The sequence below is a fragment of the Odontesthes bonariensis genome, chromosome 4 (assembly GCF_027942865.1).
Source record: "Odontesthes bonariensis isolate fOdoBon6 chromosome 4, fOdoBon6.hap1, whole genome shotgun sequence".
Taxonomy (NCBI): domain Eukaryota; kingdom Metazoa; phylum Chordata; class Actinopteri; order Atheriniformes; family Atherinopsidae; genus Odontesthes; species Odontesthes bonariensis.
Window position 1 is genome coordinate 254,484 of NC_134509.1, and position 27,429 is coordinate 281,912.

General features: G+C 50.6%; 1 protein-coding gene across 2 annotated transcripts in view; it reads left to right on the forward strand.

The window, feature by feature from the left end:
- The window catches only part of sos1 (son of sevenless homolog 1 (Drosophila)), a 100,415-nt gene extending 74,012 nt beyond the window's left edge, over positions 1-26,403 (forward strand). Inside the window, exons 17-23 of one of the 2 annotated variants that reach the window (XM_075462392.1) lie at positions 6,663-6,780; positions 6,863-7,035; positions 10,249-10,365; positions 10,449-10,722; positions 13,438-13,482; positions 25,229-25,350; positions 25,443-26,403. In XM_075462392.1, the coding sequence (XP_075318507.1) occupies positions 6,663-6,780; positions 6,863-7,035; positions 10,249-10,365; positions 10,449-10,722; positions 13,438-13,482; positions 25,229-25,350; positions 25,443-25,916 (1,323 nt within the window). In that variant the 3' untranslated portion in view covers positions 25,917-26,403. The remainder of the gene's footprint in view (positions 1-6,662; positions 6,781-6,862; positions 7,036-10,248; positions 10,366-10,448; positions 10,723-13,437; positions 13,483-25,228; positions 25,351-25,442) is intronic. The other variant, XM_075462393.1, reaches the window with a different exon arrangement.
- Positions 26,404-27,429: the final 1,026 nt, after the last annotated feature.

A 27,429-nucleotide genomic window follows, 5' to 3' on the forward strand; every position in this document is an offset into this window, starting at 1 on the left:
TAGTGAAAGGTTGGATAAAGCAGGTTGTTAGTGAGTGAAAGGTTGGATAAAGCAGGTTGTTTGAGTGAGTGAAAGGTTGGATAAAGCAGGTTGTTTAGTGAGATGAAAGGTTGGATAAAGCAGGTTGTTAGTGAAAGGTTGGATAAAGCAGGTTGTTAGTGTGTGAAAGGTTGGATAAAGCAGGTTTGTTAGTGAGTGAAAGGTTGGAGTAAAGCAGGTTGTTAGTGTAGTGAGAAAGGTTGGATAAAGCAGGTTGTTAGTTGAGTGAAAGGTTGGATAAAGCAGGTTGTAGTGATTGAAAGGTTAGGGATAAAGCAGGTTGGTAGTGAAAGGTTGGATAAAGCAGGTTGTTAGTGAGTGAAAGGTTGGATAAAGCAGGGTTGTTAGTGAGGGAAAGGTTGGATAAAGCAGGTTGTTAGTGAAAGGTTGGATAAAGCAGGTTGTTAGTGAGTGAAAGGTTGATAAAGCAGGTTGTTTGTGAAAGGTTGGATAAGCAGGTTGTGTAGTGAGTGAAAGGTTGGATAAAGCAGGTTGTTAGATGAAGGTTGGATAAAGCAGGTTGTTAGTGAGTGAAAGGTTGGAATAAAGCAGGTTGTTAGTGAGTGAAAGGTTGGATAAAGCAGGTTGTTAGTGAAAGGTTGGATAAAGCAGGTTGTTAGTGAGTGAAAGGTTGGATAAAGCAGGTTGTTAGTGAGTGAAAGGTTGGATAAAAGCAGGTTGTTAGTGAGTGAAAGGTTGGATAAAGCAGGTTGTTAGTGAGTGAAAGGTTGGATAAAGCAGGTTGTTAGTGAGTGAAGGTTGGATAAAGCAGGTTGTTAGTGAGTGAAAGGTTGGATAAAGCAGGTTGTTAGTGAGTGAAAGGTTGGATAAAGCAGGTTGTTAGTGAGTTGAAAGGTTGGATAAAGCAGGTTGTTAGTGAGTGAAAGGTTGGATAAAGCAGGTTGTTAGTGAGTGAAAGGTTGGATAAAGCAGGTTGTTTAGTGAGTGAAAGGGTTTGGATAAAGCAGGTTGTTAGTGTGTGAAAGGTTGGATAAATGCAGGTTGTTAGAGTGAAAGGTTGGATAAAGCAGGTTGTTAGTGAAAGTTGGATAAAGCAGGTTGTTAGTGTGTGAAAGGTTGGATAAAGCAGGTTAGTTAGTGAAAGGTTGGATAAAGCAGGTTGTTAGTGAGTGAAAGGTTGGATAAAGCAGGTTGTTAGTGTGTGAAAGGTTGGATAAAGCAGGTTGTTAGTGAGTGAAAGGTTGGATAAAGCAGGTTGTTAGTGAGTGAAAGGTTGGATAAAGCAGGTTGTTAGTGAGTGAAAGGTTGGATAAAGCAGGTTGTTAGTGAGTGAAAGGTTGGATAAAGCAGGTTGTTAGTGAGTGAAAGGTTGGATAAAGCAGGTTGTTAGTGTGTGAAAGGTTGGATAAAGCAGGTTGTTAGTGAGTGAAAGGTTGGATAAAGCAGGTTGTTAGTGAGTGAAAGGTTGGATAAAGCAGGTTGTTAGTGAGTGAAAGGTTGGATAAAGCAGGTTGTTAGTGAGTGAAAGGTTGGATAAAGCAGGTTGTTAGTGAGTGAAAGGTTGGATAAAGCAGGTTGTTAGTGAGTGAAAGGTTGGATAAAGCAGGTTGTTAGTGAGTGAAAGGTTGGATAAAGCAGGTTGTTAGTGAGTGAAAGGTTGGATAAAGCAGGTTGTTGTGAGTGAAAGGTTGGATAAAGCAGGTTGTTAGTGAGGAAAGGTTGGATAAAGCAGGTTGTTAGTGAGTGAAAGGTTGGATAAAGCAGGTTGTTAGTGAAAGGTTGGATAAAGCAGGTTGTTAGTGAGTGAAAGGTTGGATAAAGCAGGTTGTTAGTGAGAAGGTTGGATAAAGCAGGTTGTTAGTGAGTGAAAGGTTGGATAAAGCAGGTTGTTAGTGAGTGAAAGGTTGGATAAAGCAGGTTGTTAGTGAGTGAAAGGTTGGATAAAGCAGGTTGTTAGTGAGTGAAAGGTTGGATAAAGCAGGTTGTTAGTGAAAGGTTGGATAAAGCAGGTTGTTAGTGGAAGGTTGGATAAAGCAGGTTGTTAGTGAGTGAAAGGTTGGATAAAGCAGGTTGTTAGTGAGTGAAAGGTTGGATAAAGCAGGTTGTTAGTGAGTGAAAGGTTGGATAAAGCAGGTTGTTTAGTGAGTGAAAGGTTGGATAAAGCAGGTTGTTAGTTGTGAAAGGTTGGATAAAGCAGGTTGTTAGTGAGTGAAAGGTTGGATAAAGCAGGTTGTTAGTGAAAGGTTGGATAAAGCAGGTTGTTTAGTGAGTGAAAGGTTGGATAAAGCAGGTTGTTAGTGAGTGGAAAGGTTGGATAAAGCAGGTTGTTAGTGTGTGAAAGGTTGGATAAAGCAGGTTGTTAGTGTGTGAAAGGTTGGATAAAGCAGGTTGTTAGTGAAAGGTTGGATAAAGCAGGTTGTTAGTGAGTGAAAGGTTGGATAAGCAGGTTGTTAGTGAAAGGTTGGATAAAGCAGGTTGTTTAGTGAGTGAAAGGTTGGATAAAGCAGGTTGTTAGTGTGTGAAATGTTGTATAAAGCAGGTTGTTAGTGAGTGAAAGGTTGGATAAAGCAGGTTGTTAGTGAGTGAAGGTTGGATTAAAGCAGGTTGTTAGTGAGTGAAAGGTTGGATAAAGCAGGTTGTTAGTGAGTGAAAGGTTGGATAAAGCAGTTGTTAGTGAGTGAAAGGTTGGATAAAGCAGGTTGTTAGTGAAAGGTTGGATAAAGCAGGTTGTTAGTGAGTGAAAGGTTGGATAAAGCAGGTTGTTAGTGTGTGAAAGGTTGGATAAAGCAGGTTGTTAGTGAGTGAAAGGTTGGATAAAGCAGGTTGTTAGTGTGTGAAGGTTGGATAAAGCAGGTTGTTAGTGAGTGAAAGGTTGATAAAGCAGGTTGTTAGTGAGTGAAAGGTTGGATAAAGCAGGTTGTTAGTGAGTGAAAGGTTGGATAAAGCAGGTTGTTAGTGAGTGAAAGGTTGGATAAAGCAGGTTGTTAGTGAGTGAAAGGTTGGATAAAGCAGGTTGTTAGTGAGTGAAAGGTGGATAAAGCAGGTTGTTAGTGAGGTGAAAGGTTGGATAAAGCAGGTTGTTAGTGAGTGAAAGGTTGGATAAAGCAGGTTGTTAGTGAAAGGTTGATAAAGCAGGTTGTTAGTGAAAGGTTGGATAAAGCAGGTTGTTAGTGAGTGAAAGGTTGGATAAAGCAGGTTGTTAGTGAAAGGTTGGATAAGCAGGTTGTTAGTGAGTGAAAGGTTGGATAAAGCAGGTTGTTAGTGAAAGGTTGGATAAAGCAGGTTGTTAGTGAGTGAAAGGTTGGATAAAGCAGGTTGTTAGTGAGTGAAAGGTTGGATAAAGCAGGTTGTTAGTGAAAGGTTGGATAAAGCAGGTTGTTAGTGAGTGAAAGGTTGGATAAAGCAGGTTGTTAGTGAAAGGTTGGATAAAGCAGGTTGTTAGTGAGTGAAAGGTTGGATAAAGCAGGTTGTTAGTGAAAGGTTGGATAAAGCAGGTTGTTAGTGAGTGAAAGGTTGGATAAAGCAGGTTGTTAGTGAGTGAAAGGTTGGATAAAGCAGGTTGTTAGTGAGTGAAAGGTTGGATAAAGCAGGTTGTTAGTGAGTGAAAGGTTGGATAAAGCAGGTTGTTAGTGAGTGAAAGGTTGGATAAAGCAGGTTGTTAGTGAAAGGTTGGATAAAGCAGGTTGTTAGTGAAAGGTTGGATAAAGCAGGTTGTTAGTGAGTGAAAGGTTGGATAAAGCAGGTTGTTAGTGAAAGGTTGGATAAAGCAGGTTGTTAGTGTCTGAAAGGTTGGATAAAGCAGGTTGTTAGTGAGTGAAAGGTTGGATAAAGCAGGTTGTTAGTGAGTGAAAGGTTGGATAAAGCAGGTTGTTAGTGAGTGAAAGGTTGGATAAAGCAGGTTGTTAATGAGTGAAAGGTTGGATAAAGCAGGTTGTTAGTGTCTGAAAGGTTGGATAAAGCAGGTTGTTAGTGAGTGAAAGGTTGGATAAAGCAGGTTGTTAGTGTGTGAAAGGTTGGATAAAGCAGGTTGTTAGTGTCTGAAAGGTTGGATAAAGCAGGTTGTTAGTGAGTGAAAGGTTGGATAAAGCAGGTTGTTAGTGAGTGAAAGGTTGGATAAAGCAGGTTGTTAGTGAAAGGTTGGATAAAGCAGGTTGTTAGTGAGTGAAAGGTTGGATAAAGCAGGTTGTTAGTGAAAGGTTGGATAAAGCAGGTTGTTAGTGAGTGAAAGGTTGGATAAAGCAGGTTGTTAGTGAGTGAAAGGTTGGATAAAGCAGGTTGTTAGTGAGTGAAAGGTTGGATAAAGCAGGTTGTTAATGAGTGAAAGGTTGGATAAAGCAGGTTGTTAGTGTCTGAAAGGTTGGATAAAGCAGGTTGTTAGTGAGTGAAAGGTTGGATAAAGCAGGTTGTTAGTGTCTGAAAGGTTGGATAAAGCAGGTTGTTAGTGAAAGGTTGGATAAAGCAGGTTGTTAGTGAGTGAAAGGTTGGATAAAGCAGGTTGTTAGTGAGTGAAAGGTTGGATAAAGCAGGTTGTTAGTGTCTGAAAGGTTGGATAAAGCAGGTTGTTAGTGAGTGAAAGGTTGGATAAAGCAGGTTGTTAGTGTCTGAAAGGTTGGATAAAGCAGGTTGTTAGTGAGTGAAAGGTTGGATAAAGCAGGTTGTTAGTGAGTGAAAGGTTGGATAAAGCAGGTTGTTAGTTAGTGAAAGGTTGGATAAAGCAGGTTGTTAGTGAAAGGTTGGATAAAGCAGGTTGTTAGTGAAAGGTTGGATAAAGCAGGTTGTTAGTGAAAGGTTGGATAAAGCAGGTTGTTAGTGAGTGAAAGGTTGGATAAAGCAGGTTGTTAGTGAAAGGTTGGATAAAGCAGGTTGTTAGTGAGTGAAAGGTTGGATAAAGCAGGTTGTTAGTGAGTGAAAGGTTGGATAAAGCAGGTTGTTAGTGAGTGAAAGGTTGGATAAAGCAGGTTGTTAGTGAGTGAAAGGTTGGATAAAGCAGGTTGTTAGTGAAAGGTTGGATAAAGCAGGTTGTTAGTGAAAGGTTGGATAAAGCAGGTTGTTAGTGAAAGGTTGGATAAAGCAGGTTGTTAGTGAGTGAAAGGTTGGATAAAGCAGGTTGTTAGTGAGTGAAAGGTTGGATAAAGCAGGTTGTTAGTGAGTGAAAGGTTGGATAAAGCAGGTTGTTAGTGAGTGAAAGGTTGGATAAAGCAGGTTGTTAGTGAAAGGTTGGATAAAGCAGGTTGTTAGTGAGTGAAAGGTTGGATAAAGCAGGTTGTTAGTGAAAGGTTGGATAAAGCAGGTTGTTAGTGAGTGAAAGGTTGGATAAAGCAGGTTGTTAGTGAGTGAAAGGTTGGATAAAGCAGGTTGTTAGTGAGTGAAAGGTTGGATAAAGCAGGTTGTTAGTGAGTGAAAGGTTGGATAAAGCAGGTTGTTAGTGAGTGAAAGGTTGGATAAAGCAGGTTGTTAGTGAAAGGTTGGATAAAGCAGGTTGTTAGTGAAAGGTTGGATAAAGCAGGTTGTTAGTGAGTGAAAGGTTGGATAAAGCAGGTTGTTAGTGAGTGAAAGGTTGGATAAAGCAGGTTGTTAGTGAGTGAAAGGTTGGATAAAGCAGGTTGTTAGTGAGTGAAAGGTTGGATAAAGCAGGTTGTTAGTGAGTGAAAGGTTGGATAAAGCAGGTTGTTAGTGAGTGAAAGGTTGGATAAAGCAGGTTGTTAGTGTGTGAAAGGTTGGATAAAGCAGGTTGTTAGTGAGTGAAAGGTTGGATAAAGCAGGTTGTTAGTGAGTGAAAGGTTGGATAAAGCAGGTTGTTAGTGAGTGAAAGGTTGGATAAAGCAGGTTGTTAGTGAGTGAAAGGTTGGATAAAGCAGGTTGTTAGTGTGTGAAAGGTTGGATAAAGCAGGTTGTTAGTGAGTGAAAGGTTGGATAAAGCAGGTTGTTAGTGAGTGAAAGGTTGGATAAAGCAGGTTGTTAGTGAGTGAAAGGTTGGATAAAGCAGGTTGTTAGTGAGTGAAAGGTTGGATAAAGCAGGTTGTTAGTGTGTGAAAGGTTGGATAAAGCAGGTTGTTAGTGAGTGAAAGGTTGGATAAAGCAGGTTGTTAGTGAGTGAAAGGTTGGATAAAGCAGGTTGTTAGTGAGTGAAAGGTTGGATAAAGCAGGTTGTTAGTGAGTGAAAGGTTGGATAAAGCAGGTTGTTAGTGAAAGGTTGGATAAAGCAGGTTGTTAGTGTCTGAAAGGTTGGATAAAGCAGGTTGTTAGTGAAAGGTTGGATAAAGCAGGTTGTTAGTGAGTGAAAGGTTGGATAAAGCAGGTTGTTAGTGAAAGGTTGGATAAAGCAGGTTGTTAGTGAGTGAAAGGTTGGATAAAGCAGGTTGTTAGTGTGTGAAAGGTTGGATAAAGCAGGTTGTTAGTGAGTGAAAGGTTGGATAAAGCAGGTTGTTAGTGAGTGAAAGGTTGGATAAAGCAGGTTGTTAGTGAGTGAAAGGTTGGATAAAGCAGGTTGTTAGTGAGTGAAAGGTTGGATAAAGCAGGTTGTTAGTGAGTGAAAGGTTGGATAAAGCAGGTTGTTAGTGAGTGAAAGGTTGGATAAAGCAGGTTCTTTTATCCTCCAACTAACTAGAAAACAAAAACTGAAATAACTTGAAATAATATTTGGTTTGTTCTTTTGTTTGCAGCAAATTCCGAATCGCCAGAGAAAAATCCTGGAAGATGCTCACGAGCTCAGTGAGGATCACTACAAGAAGTATTTAGCTAAACTCCGCTCCATCAACCCCCCCTGCGTGCCCTTCTTTGGTACGACCCGACTTTCACCTGTCTGAGGACCTCAGGTGTCAGACTGTCAGGTGTCACTTATACCTTTGTATTTGTGTGACAGGAATCTACCTGACAAACATCCTGAAGACGGAGGAGGGAAACCCGGACTTCCTGCCCAGACACGGCAAAGACCTGATCAACTTCAGCAAGAGGCGGAAAGTAGCCGAGATCACCGGAGAGATCCAGCAGTACCAGAACCAGCCGTACTGTCTGCGGGTGGAGGCCGACATCAGGGTCAGTGCGCCATGATGTCACTCCTTGTTTACGCCGACGCGCAGGAACCTGACCAGTAACTGTAACTGACCAGTAACTGAAACTGACCAGTAACTGTAACTGACCAGTAACTGAAACTGACCAGTAACTGTAACTGACCGGTAACTGAAACTGACCGGTAACTGTAACTGACCGGTAACTGTAACTGACCGGTAACTGAAACTGACCGGTAACTGTAACTGACCAGTAACTGTAACTGACCGGTAACTGTAACTGACCGGTAACTGTAACTGACCGGTAACTGTAACTGACCAGTAACTGTAACTGACCAGTAACTGTAACTGACCGGTAACTGAAACTGACCAGTAACTGTAACTGACCAGTAACTGAAACTGACCAGTAACTGAAACTGACCAGTAACTGAAACTGACCAGTAACTGTAACTGACCGGTAACTGAAACTGACCAGTAACTGTAACTGACCAGTAACTGAAACTGACCAGTAACTGTAACTGACCGGTAACTGAAACTGACCAGTAACTGTAACTGACCGGTAACTGAAACTGACCAGTAACTGTAACTGACCAGTAACTGTAACTGACCGGTAACTGAAACTGACCAGTAACTGAAACTGACCAGTAACTGTAACTGACCGGTAACTGAAACTGACCAGTAACTGTAACTGACCAGTAACTGTAACTGACCGGTAACTGAAACTGACCAGTAACTGTAACTGACCAGTAACTGAAACTGACCAGTAACTGAAACTGACCGGTAACTGTAACTGACCAGTAACTGTAACTGACCGGTAACTGTAACTGACCAGTAACTGAAACCAGTAACTGTAACTGACCAGTAACTGAAACTGACCAGTAACTGTAACTGACCAGTAACTGTAACTGAAACCAGTAACTGTAACTGACCAGTAACTGTAACTGACCAGTAACTGAAACTGACCAGTAACTGAAACTGACCAGTAACTGAAACTGACCAGTAACTGTAACTGACCGGTAACTGAAACTGACCAGTAACTGTAACTGACCAGTAACTGAAACTGACCAGTAACTGTAACTGACCGGTAACTGAAACTGACCAGTAACTGTAACTGACCAGTAACTGTAACTGACCGGTAACTGAAACTGACCAGTAACTGTAACTGACCAGTAACTGAAACTGACCAGTAACTGAAACTGACCAGTAACTGAAACTGACCGGTAACTGTAACTGACCAGTAACTGTAACTGACCGGTAACTGTAACTGACCAGTAACTGTAACTGACCAGTAACTGTAACTGACCGGTAACTGTAACTGACCAGTAACTGTAACTGACCAGTAACTGTAACTGACCGGTAACTGTAACTGACCAGTAACTGTAACTGACCAGTAACTGTAACTGACCGGTAACTGAAACTGACCAGTAACTGTAACTGACCAGTAACTGTAACTGACCAGTAACTGTAACTGACCAGTAACTGAAACTGACCAGTAACTGTAACTGACCGGTACGACCAGTAACTGTAACTGACCAGTAACTGTAACTGACCGGTACGACCAGTAACTGTAACAGACCAGTAACTGTAACTGACCAGTAACTGAAACTGACCGGTAACTGTAACTGACCGGTACGACCAGTAACTGTAACTGACCAGTAACTGAAACTGACCAGTAACTGTAACTGACCGGTACGACCAGTAACTGTAACTGACCTGTAACTGTAACTGACCAGTAACTGTAACTGACCAGTAACTGTAACTGACCGGTACGACCAGTAACTGTAACTGACCGGTAACTGTAACTGACCAGTAACTGTACCTGACCGGTAACTGTAACTGACCGGTAACTGTAACTGACCGGTAACTGTAACTGACCTGTAACTGTAACTGACCGGTAACTGAAACTGACCGGTAACTGAAACTGACCAGTAACTGTAACTGACCGGTAACTGTAACTGACCGGTAACTGTAACTGACCGGTAACTGTAACTGACCAGTAACTGTAACTGACCGGTAACTGTAACTGACCGGTAACTGTAACTGACCGGTAACTGTAACTGACCGGTACGACCTGTAACTGTAACTGACCGGTAACTGTAACTGACCAGTAACTGTAACTGACCGGTAACTGTAACTGACCGGTAACTGTAACTGACCAGTAACTGTAACTGACCAGTAACTGAAACTGACCGGTACGACCTGTAACTGTAACTGACCGGTAACTGTAACTGACCAGTAACTGTAACTGACCGGTAACTGTAACTGACCTGTAACTGTAACTGACCAGTAACTGAAACTGACCGGTAACTGTAACTGACCAGTAACTGAAACTGACCGGTAACTGTAACTGACCGGTAACTGTAACTGACCAGTAACTGTAACTGACCAGTAACTGAAACTGACCGGTACGACCTGTAACTGTAACTGACCGGTAACTGTAACTGACCAGTAACTGTAACTGACCGGTAACTGTAACTGACCTGTAACTGTAACTGACCGGTAACTGAAACTGACCAGTAACTGTAACTGACCAGTAACTGAAACTGACCGGTAACTGTAACTGACCTGTAACTGTAACTGACCAGTAACTGAAACTGACCAGTAACTGAAACTGACCGGTAACTGAAACTGACCAGTAACTGTAACTGACCGGTAACTGTAACTGACCAGTAACTGTAACTGACCGGTAACTTTAACTGACCGGTAACTGAAACTGACCAGTAACTGAAACTGACCAGTAACTGAAACTGACCGGTAACTGAAACTGACCAGTAACTGAAACTGACCGGTAACTGAAACTGACCAGTAACTGTAACTGACCTGTAACTGAAACTGACCAGTAACTGAAACTGACCGGTAACTGTAACTGACCAGTAACTGTAACTGACCGGTAACTGTAACTGACCTGTAACTGTAACTGACCGGTAACTGAAACTGACCAGTAACTGTAACTGACCAGTAACTGAAACTGACCGGTAACTGTAACTGACCTGTAACTGTAACTGACCAGTAACTGAAACTGACCAGTAACTGAAACTGACCGGTAACTGAAACTGACCAGTAACTGTAACTGACCGGTAACTGAAACTGACCAGTAACTGTAACTGACCGGTAACTGTAACTGACCAGTAACCGATCAGTAACCAATCAGTTACTGATCAGTAACCGACCGGTACGAGCTCTAACTGACACTCACTTTAACCTCGCTTCACGCTGGATGTTTTCTGTGTTTGTGGAGCAGAAGTTCTTTGAGAACCTGAACCCGATGGAGGACCTGTCAGAGAAGGACTTTGCTGATTATCTCTTCAACAAGTCTTTGGAGATCGAGCCTCGAAACACCCGATCCTTACCTCGGTTTGTAAGTATGGCCACAGTGACCCCTGAGTGTGTCTTCTGTGAGGAGCTGAAACTGTTCATAACGTGTCTTCGTCCCCGGTCCAGGCAAAGAAGTACACCTGTCCTCTGAAGTCCCCGGGGATCCGGCCCACATCAGCCAGGCCCGGCACACTGCGGCACCCGACACCTCTGCAGAACGAGCCCAGGAAGATCAGCTACAGCTGCATTCCTGACACCGAGGCCGAAGTCGGGGCAGTCTCGGCCCCCAACTCTCCTCGCACTCCCCTGACTCCGCCCCCTGCCTCCGCCGCCTCCAGCTCCACAGATGTAGGCAGCGTGTTCGACTCGCCACAGGGTCCAAGCAGCCCCTTCCATTCAAGTAAGACCTGCTCAATAACCACTAACCGACCCGTTAATGTAACTGACCTGTAACTGACCAGTAACTGTAACCGACCAGTAACCGATCAGTACGACCTGTAACCGACCAGTAACTGTAACCGACCAGTAACCGACCAACCAGTAACTATAATTCTGACCGGTAACTGCGAGTTATCCCATTCACTGACCTGTAAATGACTCTGACTCCGCCCACTGACAGATCACATGACTGATTTATTTGGTTAGCTTAGCACAAATGTTAGCTGCATTTGGTTAGCTTAGCACAAAGACTAAGAAGGGGAATGTTAGCTCCATTTGGTTAGCTTAGCACAAAGACTAAGAAGGGGAATGTTAGCTCCATTTGGTTAGCTTAGCACAAAGACTAAGCAGGGGAATGTTAGCTCCATTTGGTTAGCTTAGCACAAAGACTAAGCAGGGGAATGTTAGCTCCATTTGGTTAGCTTAGCACAAAGACTAAGCAGGGGAATGTTAGCTCCATTTGGTTAGCTTAGCACAAAGACTAAGCAGGGGAATGTTAGCTCCATTTGGTTAGCTTAGCACAAAGACTAAGCAGGGGAATGTTAGCTCCATTTGGTTAGCTTAGCACAAAGACTAAAGCCCAATCCCAATTCTATTTTCTACCCCTTCGCCTACCCCTCGCCCCTACCCCTCGCCCCTTCAAACGTAGGGGTAGGCGAAGGGCTAGGAATGTCACCCCTTCGAATTGGGACAGCACTTCACACTCACGAACGTAATAAGTCCGCTCCGTCAGTTGTTACGTAACCAAAAGCGACAGCTTTAGCCAGAAGTAAACAAACATGCCTGCTGCTGTGGTGTTCGCGCTGTCCTGGGCTATTCGGATATTTTTAGAAATATCTGCGTCGAATCGACGGAGTGCCATCAGGCGAAGGCGTCTTCGACATCTGAGAGCATTGCTGGATCTTGTTACGGTATGTAGAGTAAGAAATTAATGCAAATAACGCGTGTGAGTGAGCAGCTGGTAGCTTCCAGAGCTGGCGTGTGAAAATGATTGTGTGTGTGTGTGTTTGAAAGTGCTTCTAACTGTACATTTGTGATATCGTGTAATATAGAAACAATTTGCTTGTCTCGTTGGATTTGCTGATTTATTGACTGGAGTAGTATCCTAACCTGGCTAACCTAGCTGAAAGCATAAGCTAACGTTTAGCCTTTGTTACTCGCCTCGTTCCGTTTGGAATAAACATGCAGCTCATGCGTTTTTGAAGCGGTTTCTTTGTACCAGGTTCAGATTTGATGACATAAATAAATGCACTGCATTGTGTGTGCTATCAATGTGTTGGTTTGGGAGGATGAAAGCCTGATCTTTCCATGTTTTTCTTTCCAGCAGACGGGTCATCCTACAAATTATTGCCCATTGGACCACAACATGTACCCCAATTTTTATGTTATCCCTTGTATAATAAATCTCTTCATACCAATATCCGTTCCAGTCGTTCATATGATGTTGATGTGATAATCATACTCACAAACCTTTTGTCCTTAATTTCTTTTATTAGGCTCACATGACAGACTGGTAAGGCAGCTTGTTTTCAGAAATAACAGCTTAAAGTGTCTGCTGTAAAGTGTGTGGTGCAAATATGGACAATAAACAGTAAGAATATAAACAGTATGAATATAAACAGTATGAATATAAACGGGCAACAGTGCAATCATCAAGAACGAGATGACCGGAGCAGGAACAGCGGAGGTGCATGGCGCATCGGAGGTGATGGGCTCAGTGATGTTCTGGGGGAACAAGACACAACATGACATTATAGCATGCACTTTCATCCATTGTTAAAAAATAAAAAAAGGTGTTTCAGAATGCGGTAGTGGTGGCTGTGTGTACAATAGGTCCATGGCGCATCAACTCACCGTAAAGTTTGTCTATCATGCGCTCAAACAGAGCTAAAAAGCGCTCCGTGTTCTGCTCGTGGCGCTTCTGCTCCTTCAGGCTCTCCTGTATCAGGTAATCCATTATGGGATTGGTCTTTTTGGGGATGGGGATGACTTTAGAAACAGATCTTCGTTTTCGGCGCTAAACCTGATCAGGCTCTTTGTTTGTGCTTGAGTCCCTGTGAATCAGTCACGTATATGAATACTTGTGATAATAGGGAGCGAAATGACGCTCATGTCACTCAAAGAGAACTTCTCTATGGTTAACCAACTACATTGCTTGTAAATACTCGTGTTACAATTTAAAAAACGACAACTCTTTCGCAGCACCTTCACATGCATTGACCGATTACTCCATGTAAAATAGCGACTTTTCCCATGTGCGTTTATAGCAGAAAACAACTACACATTGCCACCATGTTAAACTCACACAATACACCAGTTATCACAACCTAAAACGGTTAAAACAGTTAAATTATGGCAAAAAGATAGAAGAAGTTACATTTGTGTGGTGAATTTTTAAAAAGACTCGCGTTCTCCCGGTAGTCGCGTTGTACTCTGGGAAATATATCATACCCCTTCAAACGGAGTCTGCCTGGCCGAAGCCCTCCGTTTGAAGGGCTACAACGGAGGGGTAGGGCTAAGGGGAAGGGCCAAGGGGTGAATTGGGATTGGGCCTAAGCAGGGGAATGTTAGCTCCATTTGGTTAGCTCCGCCCCCTCCTCCTGACCCCCTAGGACAGGCTCCGCCCCCTCGCTGCTCTAACCTTCCTCTCACAGTGTTTCTCCTCTTCACTCTGCAGCCTGCGACAGCATCTTTGCTGTTGTCTCTCTGCCTCACGGCCCACGTTAGTATGACCCTTCCGACTCTCCGTACTCATGTTCACCTGTCTGAGTGTTAGTCAGAGCTGGGCGGGGAACCATCCGTCAGCTGGGAGCTGGAACTGAACGGCATGCTGGGAACTGCCGATTATCCAGGGAGTTTAGGGAGGAAGACGATGAAGACGAGGCGCTGAGGTGTGGCTGCTCCGGTCACACCTGCTGCACCTCCGCCATTTTAAACCAAACAACCTGAATGAGTCATTATGGAACGTTAAACATGACACGAGCTCATCTGTTTAACTTAAAAGATGTAAACAGAGTTAGGAATAAATGGGAAAATAAATATCTGATTTATTGACTGATTTATTTGATTAGTTTAGCACAAAGACTAAGCAGGGGAATGTTAGCTGCATTTGGTTAGCTTAGCACAAAGACTTAAGGGCCGTGTATACTCTCGCAGCAGTGTGTCGCAGGTATGACGCAGTTATTTTTGATTTATGCCCAATTTTGAAGCGCGGTCTGCGCTGTGTTAATCCCACGCCACAACGCAAGAGGGACAATCACGAACAAGCTAGGATTGTGGGTGTGGTGGGTGGCGTGTTTCTCTTCCGGTTACGGAGGTCATTCAACAACAATGGCGACTGGACGAATGCGCACTTTGATTGAGATGCAGCTGATCGATCTAGAAATAGAAGAAATATTGCTACTACTGGAGCTGGCAGAGGCGAAAGAAGCGTCACGGTTAGTGTAGAGCGGATGTAGAGTTGACCAATCAGAGGTCTCCTTTCTCTCCTCCCTGCGACGATATCTGCGGCACTGTCTGCGGTCAGTTACAATTTTGGGGAGGTGCACCAGAGTGTCTGCGGAAGGGGGGGGGGCATATCTGCGTTAACTGCGACACACGCAGACGACCTGGTTTCCGACCATAAACCGCCCTTAAGCAGGGGAATGTTAGCTCCATTTGGTTAGCTTAGCACAAAGATTAAGCAGGGGAATGTTAGCTGCATTTCGTTAGCTTAGCACAAAGATTAAGCAGGGGAATGTTAGCTGCATTTCGTTAGCTTAGCACAAAGATTAAGCAGGGGAATGTTAGCTGCATTTGGGTAGCTTAGCACAAATGTTAGCTGCATCAGTGTTCTTAGCAGCTCGCTGCTGTTGTATGGACCAGAAGGGTGGTCCCACAGGAGGGTGGTCCCACAGGAGGGTGGTCCCACAGGAGGGTGGTCTCACAGGAGGGTAGTCCCACAGGAGGGTGGTCCCACAGGAATGTGGTCCCACAGGAGGGTAGTCTCACAGGAGTGTAGTCCCACAGGAGGGTGGTCCCACAGGAGCGTAGTCTCACAGGAGGGTAGTCCCACAGGAGTGTAGTCCCACAGGAGGGTGGTCCCACAGGAGGGTGGTCCCACAGGAGGGTAGTCTCACAGGAGGGTAGTCCCACAGGAGTGTAGTCCCACAGGAGGGTGGTCCCACAGGAGGGTGGTCTCACAGGAGGGTGGTCCCACAGGAGGGTGGTCCCACAGGAGGGTAGTCTCACAGGAGGGTAGTCCCACAGGAGTGTAGTCCCACAGGAGGGTGGTCCCACAGGAGGGTGGTCTCACAGGAGGGTAGTCCCACAGGAGTGTAGTCCCACAAGAGGGTGGTCTCACAGGAGGGTGGTCTCACAGGAGGGTAGTCCCACAGGAGTGTAGTCCCACAGGAGGTTGGTCCCACAGGAGGGTGGTCCCAAAGGATGGTGGTCCAACAGGAGGGTGGTCCCACAGGAGGGTGGTCCCAAAGGAGGGTAGTCCCACAGGAGTGTAGTCCCACAGGAGGTTGGTCCCACAGGAGGTTGGTCCCACAGGAGGGTGGTCTCACAGGAGTGTAGTCCTACAGGAGGGTGGTCCCACAGGAGGGTGGTCTCACAGGAGGGTGGTCTCACAGGAGGGTAGTCCCACAGGAATGTGGTCCCACAGGAGGGTGGTCCCACAGGAGGGTAGTCCCACAGGAATGTGGTCCCACAGGAGGGTGGTCCCACAGGAGGGTAGTCCCACAAGAATGTGGTCCCACAGGAGGGTGGTCCCACAGGAGGGTAGTCCCACAGGAGTGTAGTCCCACAGGAGGGTGGTCCCAAAGGAGCGTGGTCCCACAGGAGGGTGGTCTCACAGGAGGGTAGTCCCACAGGAGGGTGGTCCCAAAGGAGCGTGGTCCCACAGGAGGGTGGTCCCACAGGAGGGTGGTCCCACAGGAGTGTGGTCCCACAGGAATGTGGTCCCACAGGAGGGTAGTCCCACAGGAATGTGGTCCCACAGGAGGGTGGTCCCACAGGAGGGTAGTCTCACAGGAGTCTAGTCCAACAGGAGGGTAGTCCCACAGGAATGTGGTCCCACAGGAGGGTGGTCTCACAGGAGTGTAGTCCTACAGGAGGGTGGTCCCACAACAGGGTGGTCTCACAGGAGTGTAGTCCCACAGGAGGGTGGTCTCACAGGAGTGTGGTCCCACAGGAGTGTGGTCCCACAGGAGGGTGGTCCCAAAGGAGGGTAGTCCCACAGGAGGGTAGTCCCACAGGAGGGTGGTCTCACAGGAGGGTAGTCCCACAGGAGGGTGGTCCCACAGGAGGGTGGTCCCACAGGAGTGTAGTCCCACAGGAGGGTGGTCCCACAGGAGTGTAGTCCCACAGGAGTGTAGTCCCACAGGAGGGTGGTCCCACAGGAGGGTAGTCCCACAGGAGGGTGGTCCCACAGGAGGGTGGTCCCACAGGAATGTGGTCCCACAGGAGTGTAGTCCCACAGGAGGGTGGTCCCACAGGAATGTGGTCCCACAGGAGGGTAGTCCCACAGGAGTGTGGTCCCACAGGAGGCTGGTCCCACAGGAGGGTAGTCTCACAGGAGTGTAGTCCCACAGGAGGGTAGTCCCACAGGAATGTGGTCCCACAGGAGGGTGGTCTCACAGGAGTGTAGTCCTACAGGAGGGTGGTCCCACGACAGGGTAGTCTCACAGGAGTGTAGTCCCACAGGAGGGTGGTCTCACAGGAGTGTAGTCCCACAGGAGGGTGGTCCCACAGGAATGTGGTCCCACAGGAGTGTAGTCCCACAGGAGTGTAGTCTCACAGGAGTGTAGTCCCACAGGAGGGTGGTCCCACAGGACGGTGGTCTCACAGGAGGGTAGTCCCACAGGAGTGTAGTCCCACAAGAGGGTGGTCTCACAGGAGGGTGGTCTCACAGGAGGTTGGTCCCACAGGAGGGTGGTCCCAAAGGATGGTGGTCCAACAGGAGGGTGGTCCCACAGGAGGGTGGTCCCAAAGGAGCGTGGTCCCACAGGAGGGTGGTCCCAAAGGATGGTGGTCCAATAGGAGGGTGGTCCCACAGGAGGGTGGTCCCAAAGGAGGGTGGTCCCACAGGAGGGTGGTCCCAAAGGAGGGTGGTCCCAAAGGAGGGTGGTCCCAAAGGAGGGTGGTCCCACAGGAGGGTGGTCCCACAGGAGGGTGATCCCAAAGGAGCGTGGTCCCACAGGAGGGTGGTCCCAAAGGAGGGTGGTCCAACAGGAGGGTGGTCCCACAGGAGGGTGGTCCCAAAGGAGCGTGGTCCCACAGGAGGGTGGTCCCACAGGAGGGTGGTCTCACAGGAGTGTGGTCCCACAGGAGGGTGGTCCCACAGGAGCGTGGTCCCACAGGAGTGTAGTCCCACAGGAGGGTAGTCCCACAGGAATGTGGTCCCACAGGAGGGTGGTCCCACAGGAGGGTAGTCCCACAGGAATGTGGTCCCACAGGAGGGTGGTCCCACAGGAGGGTAGTCCCACAGGAGGGTGGTCCCAAAGGAGCGTGGTCCCACAGGAGGGTGGTCTCACAGGAGGGTGGTCCCACAGGAGGGTGGTCTCACAGGAGGGTGGTCTCACAGGAGGGTGGTCCCACAGGAGGGTGGTCCCAAAGGATGGTGGTCCAACAGGAGGGTGGTCCCAAAGGAGCGTGGTCCCACAGGAGGGTGGTCCCACAGGAATGTGGTCCCACAGGAGGGTGGTCCCACAGGAGGGTAGTCTCACAGGAGGGTGGTCCCACAGGAGGGTAGTCCCACAGGAATGTGGTCCCACAGGAGGGTGGTCCCACAGGAGGGTAGTCCCACAGGAGGGTAGTACCACAGGAGGGTGGTCCCTCAGGAGTGTGGTCCCACAGGAGGGTGGTCCCACAGGAATGTGGTCCCACAGGAGTGTAGTCCCACAGGAGTGTAGTCCCACAGGAGGGTGGTCCCACAGGAGGGTGGTCTCACAGGAGGGTAGTCCCACAGGAGTGTAGTCCCACAAGAGGGTGGTCTCACAGGAGGGTGGTCTCACAGGAGGGTAGTCCCACAGGAGTGTAGTCCCACAGGAGGTTGGTCCCACAGGAGGGTGGTCCCAAAGGATGGTGGTCCAACAGGAGGGTGGTCCCACAGGAGGGTGGTCCCAAAGGAGGGTAGTCCCACAGGAGTGTAGTCCCACAGGAGGTTGGTCCCACAGGAGGTTGGTCCCACAGGAGGGTGGTCTCACAGGAGTGTAGTCCTACAGGAGGGTGGTCCCACAGGAGGGTGGTCTCACAGGAGGGTGGTCTCACAGGAGGGTAGTCCCACAGGAATGTGGTCCCACAGGAGGGTGGTCCCACAGGAGGGTAGTCCCACAGGAATGTGGTCCCACAGGAGGGTGGTCCCACAGGAGGGTAGTCCCACAAGAATGTGGTCCCACAGGAGGGTGGTCCCACAGGAGGGTAGTCCCACAGGAGTGTAGTCCCACAGGAGGGTGGTCCCAAAGGAGCGTGGTCCCACAGGAGGGTGGTCTCACAGGAGGGTAGTCCCACAGGAGTGTAGTCCCACAGGAGGGTGGTCCCACAGGAGGGTGGTCCCACAGGAGTGTAGTCCCACAGGAGGGTGGTCCCACAGGAATGTGGTCCCACAGGAGGGTAGTCCCACAGGAATGTGGTCCCACAGGAGGGTGGTCCCACAGGAGAGTAGTCTCACAGGAGTCTAGTCCAACAGGAGGGTAGTCCCACAGGAATGTGGTCCCACAGGAGGGTGGTCTCACAGGAGTGTAGTCCTACAGGAGGGTGGTCCCACAACAGGGTGGTCTCACAGGAGTGTAGTCCCACAGGAGGGTGGTCTCACAGGAGTGTGGTCCCACAGGAGTGTGGTCCCACAGGAGGGTGGTCCCAAAGGAGGGTAGTCCCACAGGAGGGTAGTCCCACAGGAGGGTGGTCTCACAGGAGGGTAGTCCCACAGGAGGGTGGTCCCACAGGAGGGTGGTCCCACAGGAGTGTAGTCCCACAGGAGGGTGGTCCCACAGGAGGGTGGTCTCACAGGAGGGTAGTCCCACAGGAGTGTAGTCCCACAAGAGGGTGGTCTCACAGGAGGGTGGTCTCACAGGAGGGTAGTCCCACAGGAGTGTAGTCCCACAGGAGGTTGGTCCCACAGGAGGGTGGTCCCAAAGGATGGTGGTCCAACAGGAGGGTGGTCCCACAGGAGGGTGGTCCCAAAGGAGGGTAGTCCCACAGGAGTGTAGTCCCACAGGAGGTTGGTCCCACAGGAGGTTGGTCCCACAGGAGGGTGGTCTCACAGGAGTGTAGTCCTACAGGAGGGTGGTCCCACAGGAGGGTGGTCTCACAGGAGGGTGGTCTCACAGGAGGGTAGTCCCACAGGAATGTGGTCCCACAGGAGGGTGGTCCCACAGGAGGGTAGTCCCACAGGAATGTGGTCCCACAGGAGGGTGGTCCCACAGGAGGGTAGTCCCACAAGAATGTGGTCCCACAGGAGGGTGGTCCCACAGGAGGGTAGTCCCACAGGAGTGTAGTCCCACAGGAGGGTGGTCCCAAAGGAGCGTGGTCCCACAGGAGGGTGGTCTCACAGGAGGGTAGTCCCACAGGAGTGTAGTCCCACAGGAGGGTGGTCCCACAGGAGGGTGGTCCCACAGGAGTGTAGTCCCACAGGAGGGTGGTCCCACAGGAATGTGGTCCCACAGGAGGGTAGTCCCACAGGAATGTGGTCCCACAGGAGGGTGGTCCCACAGGAGAGTAGTCTCACAGGAGTCTAGTCCAACAGGAGGGTAGTCCCACAGGAATGTGGTCCCACAGGAGGGTGGTCTCACAGGAGTGTAGTCCTACAGGAGGGTGGTCCCACAACAGGGTGGTCTCACAGGAGTGTAGTCCCACAGGAGGGTGGTCTCACAGGAGTGTGGTCCCACAGGAGTGTGGTCCCACAGGAGGGTGGTCCCAAAGGAGGGTAGTCCCACAGGAGGGTAGTCCCACAGGAGGGTGGTCTCACAGGAGGGTAGTCCCACAGGAGGGTGGTCCCACAGGAGGGTGGTCCCACAGGAGTGTAGTCCCACAGGAGGGTGGTCCCACAGGAGTGTAGTCCCACAGGAGTGTAGTCCCACAGGAGGGTGGTCCCACAGGAGGGTAGTCCCACAGGAGGGTGGTCCCACAGGAGGGTGGTCCCACAGGAATGTGGTCCCACAGGAGTGTAGTCCCACAGGAGGGTGGTCCCACAGGAGTGTGGTCCCACAGGAATGTGGTCCCACTGGAGGGTAGTCCCACAGGAGTGTGGTCCCACAGGAGGCTGGTCCCACAGGAGGGTAGTCTCACAGGAGTGTAGTCCCACAGGAGGGTAGTCCCACAGGAATGTGGTCCCACAGGAGGGTGGTCTCACAGGAGTGTAGTCCTACAGGAGGGTGGTCCCACGACAGGGTAGTCTCACAGGAGTGTAGTCCCACAGGAGGGTGGTCTCACAGGAGTGTAGTCCCACAGGAGGGTGGTCCCACAGGAATGTGGTCCCACAGGAGTGTAGTCCCACAGGAGTGTAGTCTCACAGGAGTGTAGTCCCACAGGAGGGTGGTCCCACAGGACGGTGGTCTCACAGGAGGGTAGTCCCACAGGAGTGTAGTCCCACAAGAGGGTGGTCTCACAGGAGGGTGGTCTCACAGGAGTGTGGTCCCACAGGAGGGTGGTCTCACAGGAGGGTGGTCTCACAGGAGGGTAGTCCCACAGGAGTGTAGTCCCACAGGAGGTTGGTCCCACAGGAGGGTGGTCCCAAAGGATGGTGGTCCAACAGGAGGGTGGTCCCACAGGAGGGTGGTCCCAAAGGAGCGTGGTCCCACAGGAGGGTGGTCCCAAAGGATGGTGGTCCAATAGGAGGGTGGTCCCACAGGAGGGTGGTCCCAAAGGAGCGTGGTCCCAAAGGAGGGTAGTCCCACAGGAGGGTGGTCCCACAGGAGGGTGATCCCAAAGGAGCGTGGTCCCACAGGAGGGTGGTCCCACAGGAGGGTGGTCCCACAGGAGGGTGGTCCCACAGGAATGTGGTCCCACAGGAGTGTAGTCCCACAGGAGGGTGGTCCCACAGGAGTGTGGTCCCACAGGAATGTGGTCCCACTGGAGGGTAGTCCCACAGGAGTGTGGTCCCACAGGAGGCTGGTCCCACAGGAGGGTAGTCTCACAGGAGTGTAGTCCCACAGGAGGGTAGTCCCACAGGAATGTGGTCCCACAGGAGGGTGGTCTCACAGGAGTGTAGTCCTACAGGAGGGTGGTCCCACGACAGGGTAGTCTCACAGGAGTGTAGTCCCACAGGAGGGTGGTCTCACAGGAGTGTAGTCCCACAGGAGGGTGGTCCCACAGGAATGTGGTCCCACAGGAGTGTAGTCCCACAGGAGTGTAGTCTCACAGGAGTGTAGTCCCACAGGAGGGTGGTCCCACAGGACGGTGGTCTCACAGGAGGATAGTCCCACAGGAGTGTAGTCCCACAAGAGGGTGGTCTCACAGGAGGGTGGTCTCACAGGAGTGTGGTCCCACAGGAGGGTGGTCTCACAGGAGGGTGGTCTCACAGGAGGGTAGTCCCACAGGAGTGTAGTCCCACAGGAGGTTGGTCCCACAGGAGGGTGGTCCCAAAGGATGGTGGTCCAACAGGAGGGTGGTCCCACAGGAGGGTGGTCCCAAAGGAGCGTGGTCCCACAGGAGGGTGGTCCCAAAGGATGGTGGTCCAATAGGAGGGTGGTCCCACAGGAGGGTGGTCCCAAAGGAGCGTGGTCCCAAAGGAGGGTAGTCCCACAGGAGGGTGGTCCCACAGGAGGGTGATCCCAAAGGAGCGTGGTCCCACAGGAGGGTGGTCCCAAAGGAGGGTGGTCCAACAGGAGGGTGGTCCCACAGGAGGGTGGTCCCAAAGGAGCGTGGTCCCACAGGAGGGTGGTCCCACAGGAGGGTGGTCTCACAGGAGTGTGGTCCCACAGGAGGGTGGTCCCACAGGAGCGTGGTCCCACAGGAGTGTAGTCCCACAGGAGGGTAGTCCCACAGGAATGTGGTCCCACAGGAGGGTGGTCCCACAGGAGGGTAGTCCCACAGGAATGTGGTCCCACAGGAGGGTGGTCCCACAGGAGGGTAGTCCCACAGGAGGGTGGTCCCAAAGGAGCGTGGTCCCACAGGAGGGTGGTCTCACAGGAGGGTGGTCCCACAGGAGGGTGGTCTCACAGGAGGGTGGTCTCACAGGAGGGTAGTCCCACAGGAGGTTGGTCCCACAGGAGGGTGGTCCCAAAGGATGGTGGTCCAACAGGAGGGTGGTCCCAAAGGAGCGTGGTCCCACAGGAGGGTGGTCCCAAAGGATGGTGGTCCAACAGGAGGGTGGTCCCACAGGAGGGTGGTCCCAAAGGAGCGTGGTCCCACAGGAGGGTGGTCCCAAAGGATGGTGGTCCCACAGGAGGGTGGTCCCACAGGAGGGTGGTCCCACAGGAGGGTAGTCCCACAGGAGGGTAGTCCCACAGGAATGTGGTCCCACAGGAGGGTGGTCCCACAGGAGGGTAGTCTCACAGGAGTCTAGTCCCACAGGAGGGTAGTCCCACAGGAATGTGGTCCCACAGGAGGGTGGTCTCACAGGAGTGTAGTCCTACAGGAGGGTGGTCCCACAACAGGGTGGTCTCACAGGAGTGTAGTCCCACAGGAGGGTGGTCTCACAGGAGTGTAGTCCCACAGGAGTGTGGTCCCACAGGAGGGTAGTCCCACAGGAGTGTAGTCCCACAGGAGGGTGGTCCCACAGGAGGGTAGTCCCACAGGAGGGTGGTCCCACAGGAGGGTGGTCCCACAGGAGGGTAGTCCCACAGGAGTGTGGTCCCACAGGAGGGTGGTCCCAAAGGAGGGTGGTCCCAAAGGAGGGTAGTCCCAAAGGAGGGTGGTCCCACAGGAGGGTGGTCCCAAAGGAGGGTGGTCCCAAAGGAGGGTAGTCCCAAAGGAGGGTGGTCCCACAGGAGGGTAGTCCCACAGAAGGGTGGTCCCACAGGAGGGTGGTCTCACAGGAGGGTAGTCCCACAGGAGGGTGGTCCCACAGGAGGGTGGTCCCACAGGAGTGTAGTCCCACAGGAGGGTGGTCCCACAGGAGGGTAGTCCCACAGGAGGGTGGTCCCACAGGAGGGTAGTCCCACAGGAGTGTGGTCCCACAGGAGGGTGGTCCCACAGGAGGGTAGTCTCACAGGAGTGTAGTCCCACAGGAGGGTAGTCCCACAGGAATGTGGTCCCACAGGAGGGTGGTCTCACAGGAGTGTAGTCCTACAGGAGGGTGGTCCCACAACAGGGTAGTCTCACAGGAGGGTAGTCTCACAGGAGTGTAGTCCCACAGGAGGGTGGTCCCACAGGAGGGTGGTCCCAAAGGAGGGTAGTCCCACAGGAGGGTGGTCCCAAAGGAGGGTAGTCCCACAGGAGGGTGGTCCCAAAGGAGGGTGGTCCCAAAGGAGGGTAGTCCCACAGGAGGGTGGTCCCAAAGGAGGGTAGTCCCACAGGAGGGTGGTCCCACAGGAGGGTGGTCTCACAGGAGGGTAGTCCCACAGGAGGGTGGTCCCACAGGAGGGTGGTCACACAGGAGTGTAGTCCCACAGGAGGGTGGTCCCACAGGAGTGTAGTCCCACAGGAAGGTGGTCCCACAGGAGTGTAGTCCCACAGGAGTGTGGTCCCACAGGAAGGTGGTCCCACAGGAGTTTAGTCCCACAGGAGGGTGGTCCCACAGGAGGGTGGTCCCACAGGAGTGTAGTCCCACAGGAGTGTAGTCCCACAGGAGGGTGGTCCCACAGGAGGGTGGTCCCACAGGAGTGTAGTCCCACAGGAGTGTAGTCCCACAGGAGTGTGGTCCCACATGCAGCTTGTTCAGTGCAGACTCCCATCGACATAGATCCAGCCTCTCCCCCAGGCCTGATGAGGCCCTGATATTCCTCACCTGTCCAAGATACCTGGGTACCTTGGTTTCTTGATCATATGGTTGAACTGTTTTGCCTTGGTAGAACCCACCTGGGGCCAATGGCCACCACCACGGTGAGGTGGCTATTAACGGAGGACAAATAAACATTTTTGGATAGATCGATATCAACTGATCCATTTATTTTTATTTCCTAAATCTATTACAGGATTTAAAGGTGTTAAACCTCCTCTGACCGTAAACCTAAGAAGGGAATTAGTTAGTGAACAACAAATAGTGACAAAGGTGGTTCCGCCCAGCACTGATATGAAATCTGACTGACCACACGGATCAATGTGTCCCACCTGTGCCTCACATCATATCTATAGTAACAGTCTGTCTCCATGGAAACCATCAGCTGACAGCTCAGTTTGTGTGATCAATGTGTTAAAAGGAAAACCGACTAATAAAAAGCTTTTAATGACCTCCACCTAAAATAATATCAGGCTCAAACACATTCAATACATTTATTTAAAACTCATCAGTTTGCTACCCATTTGGAATTATGGCTTCAGCCATGATGTTACGAGCCCAATGCATTCTGGGATGTTTACATTAGACCCGCCACTGATTATGAAAACTGACTGGAGGGGATTCACCAACTGATTTTCACTGATTGTATTTATAGTACCTGGTTCCACAGAGAGGGGCCTGATAACTGAAGGCTCTGCCTCCCAAACTGGCAGCTGGTTCCACAGAGAGGGGCCTGATAACTGAAGGCTCTGCCTCCCAAACAGGCCAAAAACTAATACCATCCAGAGTAACTATAGAACCAGACAGTTTCAGGTCCAAAGATAACGACTTCAGTTTGAGTTTAGAAGCAGAAAGTTCTGAGTCCTCCAGGTCTTTGTGTCTCTGAGGAGGTCCCGGAAACCCTGGTTATGTTCAAATATCCCTGTAAACATCCCAGATGAGCATTTTGGGCTTGAACTCGTCCCACCTTGGACAGGTGACAGCGGGAGGCGGGGCTTAACCCTAACCCACTGAGTTATTGTCCCCGGTGTGTGTGAAGGACATAAAACACTGAATATGGAGGATAGTTTAAAGCAAACGCAGTTTATTTCCCACAGTCAGCTGACTCCAGAATGCACGGAGACATTTGACCTGATAGGACATAAATCTCATGTTGGTCGGAGTTCCTTTTAGTGTTTCCTCACCTCAGAGTCATTGGGCCAGTTTGTAGAAAGCCTGGTTCTTGCAGGTTCTTGCAGGTTCTGGTACCAGTTCAGTTGTATTTGGGCATCTCACCAGCTTTACCATCTCCAGCTGATCCATGGCTCAATCAGAACCACCTCCTGGAAACAAACTAGTTCCGTTCAGGCTTTCAGCTTCAATCTGGTAGGAGGAGGTAAACCGGAGGTCCAACCAACCCAGATCTGAGCCGGTTCTGCGGTGAAAACCAACCCAGATCTGACCCGGTTCTGTGGTGAAAACCAACCCGGATCTGAGCCGGTTCTGTAAAGAATCTGTAAAGACTGTTCTGACCGTGGTCCTGGTTCTGGTTCTGGTTCTAACCCTGATTCTGGTTCTGGTTCTGACCCTGGTTCTAGTTCTGACCGTGGTTCTGGTTCTTTCTCAGGGTCCTCCTCGGTCTCCTCGATGGTCAGTCTAAGTCGGAATTCAGAAGACGCTCCGGTTCCTCCTCCGGTTCCTCCTCGCAGACGTCCAGAGTCGGCGCCGTCAGAGTCTTCGCCCTCCAAGGTACCGCCTCCATCTTCTTATTCCTCATCTTCCTCTTCCTCATGACCTTTTGTTGATCTTTTCTTTCTCTCTTTTGGCTCCTCCCCCTTCAGGTGACATCAAAGTTTGAGAACCCACCTGCTGTCCCTCCTCGCCAGCCCACCTGTAAGCTCCTCCCCCCTCGCTACTCGTCCTCGCTGTCCTCGTCGTCCCCCCCTGAGAGCCCCCCCTTGTTACCCCCCCGGGAGCCTCTCAGCTCCCCCCTGCACCTGCTGCCCCCCCCTCTGGGGCGGTCCCGCTGCGACCTTCTGTCTCAGGCCTTCTTCCCCCCGACCACCACCACAGGCTCCTCCTCCTCGCCTCTTGGCCCCGCCCCCTCAGCCCTGTCCTCCTCCCCGCCCCTCCCCCCACCCCCGCCCATAACCCCCACCTCCAGGAAGATGCCCTTACCCTCGCCACCCCTCATCCCCCCTCTGGACGGACCCCCGGTACCCCCCCGCCACGGTGTCCCCAAACTGCCCCCGAAAACCTACAAGAGGGAGTCGGTGGGCCACGCCCCCCCGCTGGACACGCCCCCTGCTCTGTGATGGGCCACTCCCCCCCAGCTGGACAAGCCCCCCTGCCCTGTGATTGGAGGAGCTGATAAACACTACAGCTGACCGGATCAGAACCAGCTGAACCCAACAGGAGGTTCTGACCCAGTTTTGAACTAAGACTAAATACAGATCATGTGCCCTTATCCAGACATCTGATTGGCTGCAGCTGCAGAACGTCTGAGAACCTCTGAGAACATTAAGTCTGTGGTCGTTTTCATTTCTGCTTCTTGTGTGTGAACCGGACCGGACCTGGACCTGTTGTTGAACCCGTGCAGATGTTTTTCTCCACAGGCTGAAAGGGTGTCGGTGTGTCAGGACCCTTCAGGTACTGAACCAGAACCACAGAGGTACTGTAGTGGTTCTGGTGGACCTGATGTTGTTTGTGTGTTGTTGTTAATGAAGTAAACAAATGTGATGATCGCTTTCTGTAAAAAAAACAAAAAACAAGGGAATAAAGTGTTTCTGCCACAGCTGGAAGGCAAAACAACGACGTCTGTTTTTATTTACCTGCAGCAAGCCCGAACCTAACCAGGTGCTCTGAGCTCACTGTGAGCCTGAACCTAACCAGGTGCACTGAGCTCACTGTGAGCCTGAACCTAACCAGGTGCACTGAGCTCACTGTGAGCCTGAACCTAACCAGGTGCTCTGAGCTCACTGTGAGCCTGAACCTAACCAGGTGCTCTGAGCTCACTGTGAGCCTGAACCTAACCAGGTGCTCTTAGCTCACTGTGAGCCTGAACCTAACCAGGTGCACTGAGCACGCTCACTGTGAGCCTGAACCTAACCAGGTGCACTGAGCACGCTCACTGTGAGCCTGAACCTAACCAGGTGCACTGAGCTCACTGTGAGCCTGAACCTAACCAGGTGCTCTGAGCTCACTGTGAGCCTGAACCTAACCAGGTGCACTGAGCTCACTGTGAGCCTGAACCTAACCAGGTGCACTGAGCTCACTGTGAGCCTGAACCTAACCAGGTGCACTGAGCACGCTCACTGTGAGCCTGAACCTAACCAGGTGCACTGAGCACGCTCACTGTGAGCCTGAACCTAACCAGGTGCACTGAGCACGCTCACTGTGAGCCTGAACCTAACCAGGTGCACTGAGCACGCTCACTGTGGGCCTGAACCTAACCAGGTGCACTGAGCTCACTGTGAGCCTGAACCTAACCAGGTGGACTGAGCTCACTGTGGGCCTGAACCTAACCAGGTGCTCTGAGCTCACTGTGAGTCTGAACCTAACCAGGTGCACTGAGCTCACTGTGGGCCTGAACCTAACCAGGTGCACTGAGCACGCTCACTGTGGGCCTGAACCTAACCAGGTGCACTGAGCTCACTGTGAGCCTGAACCTAACCAGGTGGACTGAGCTCACTGTGAGCCTGAACCTAACCAGGTGCACTGAGCTCACTGTGAGCCTGAACCTAACCAGGTGCACTGAGCTCACTGTGAGCCTGAACCTAACCAGGTGCACTGAGCACGCTCACTGTGAGCCTGAACCTAACCAGGTGC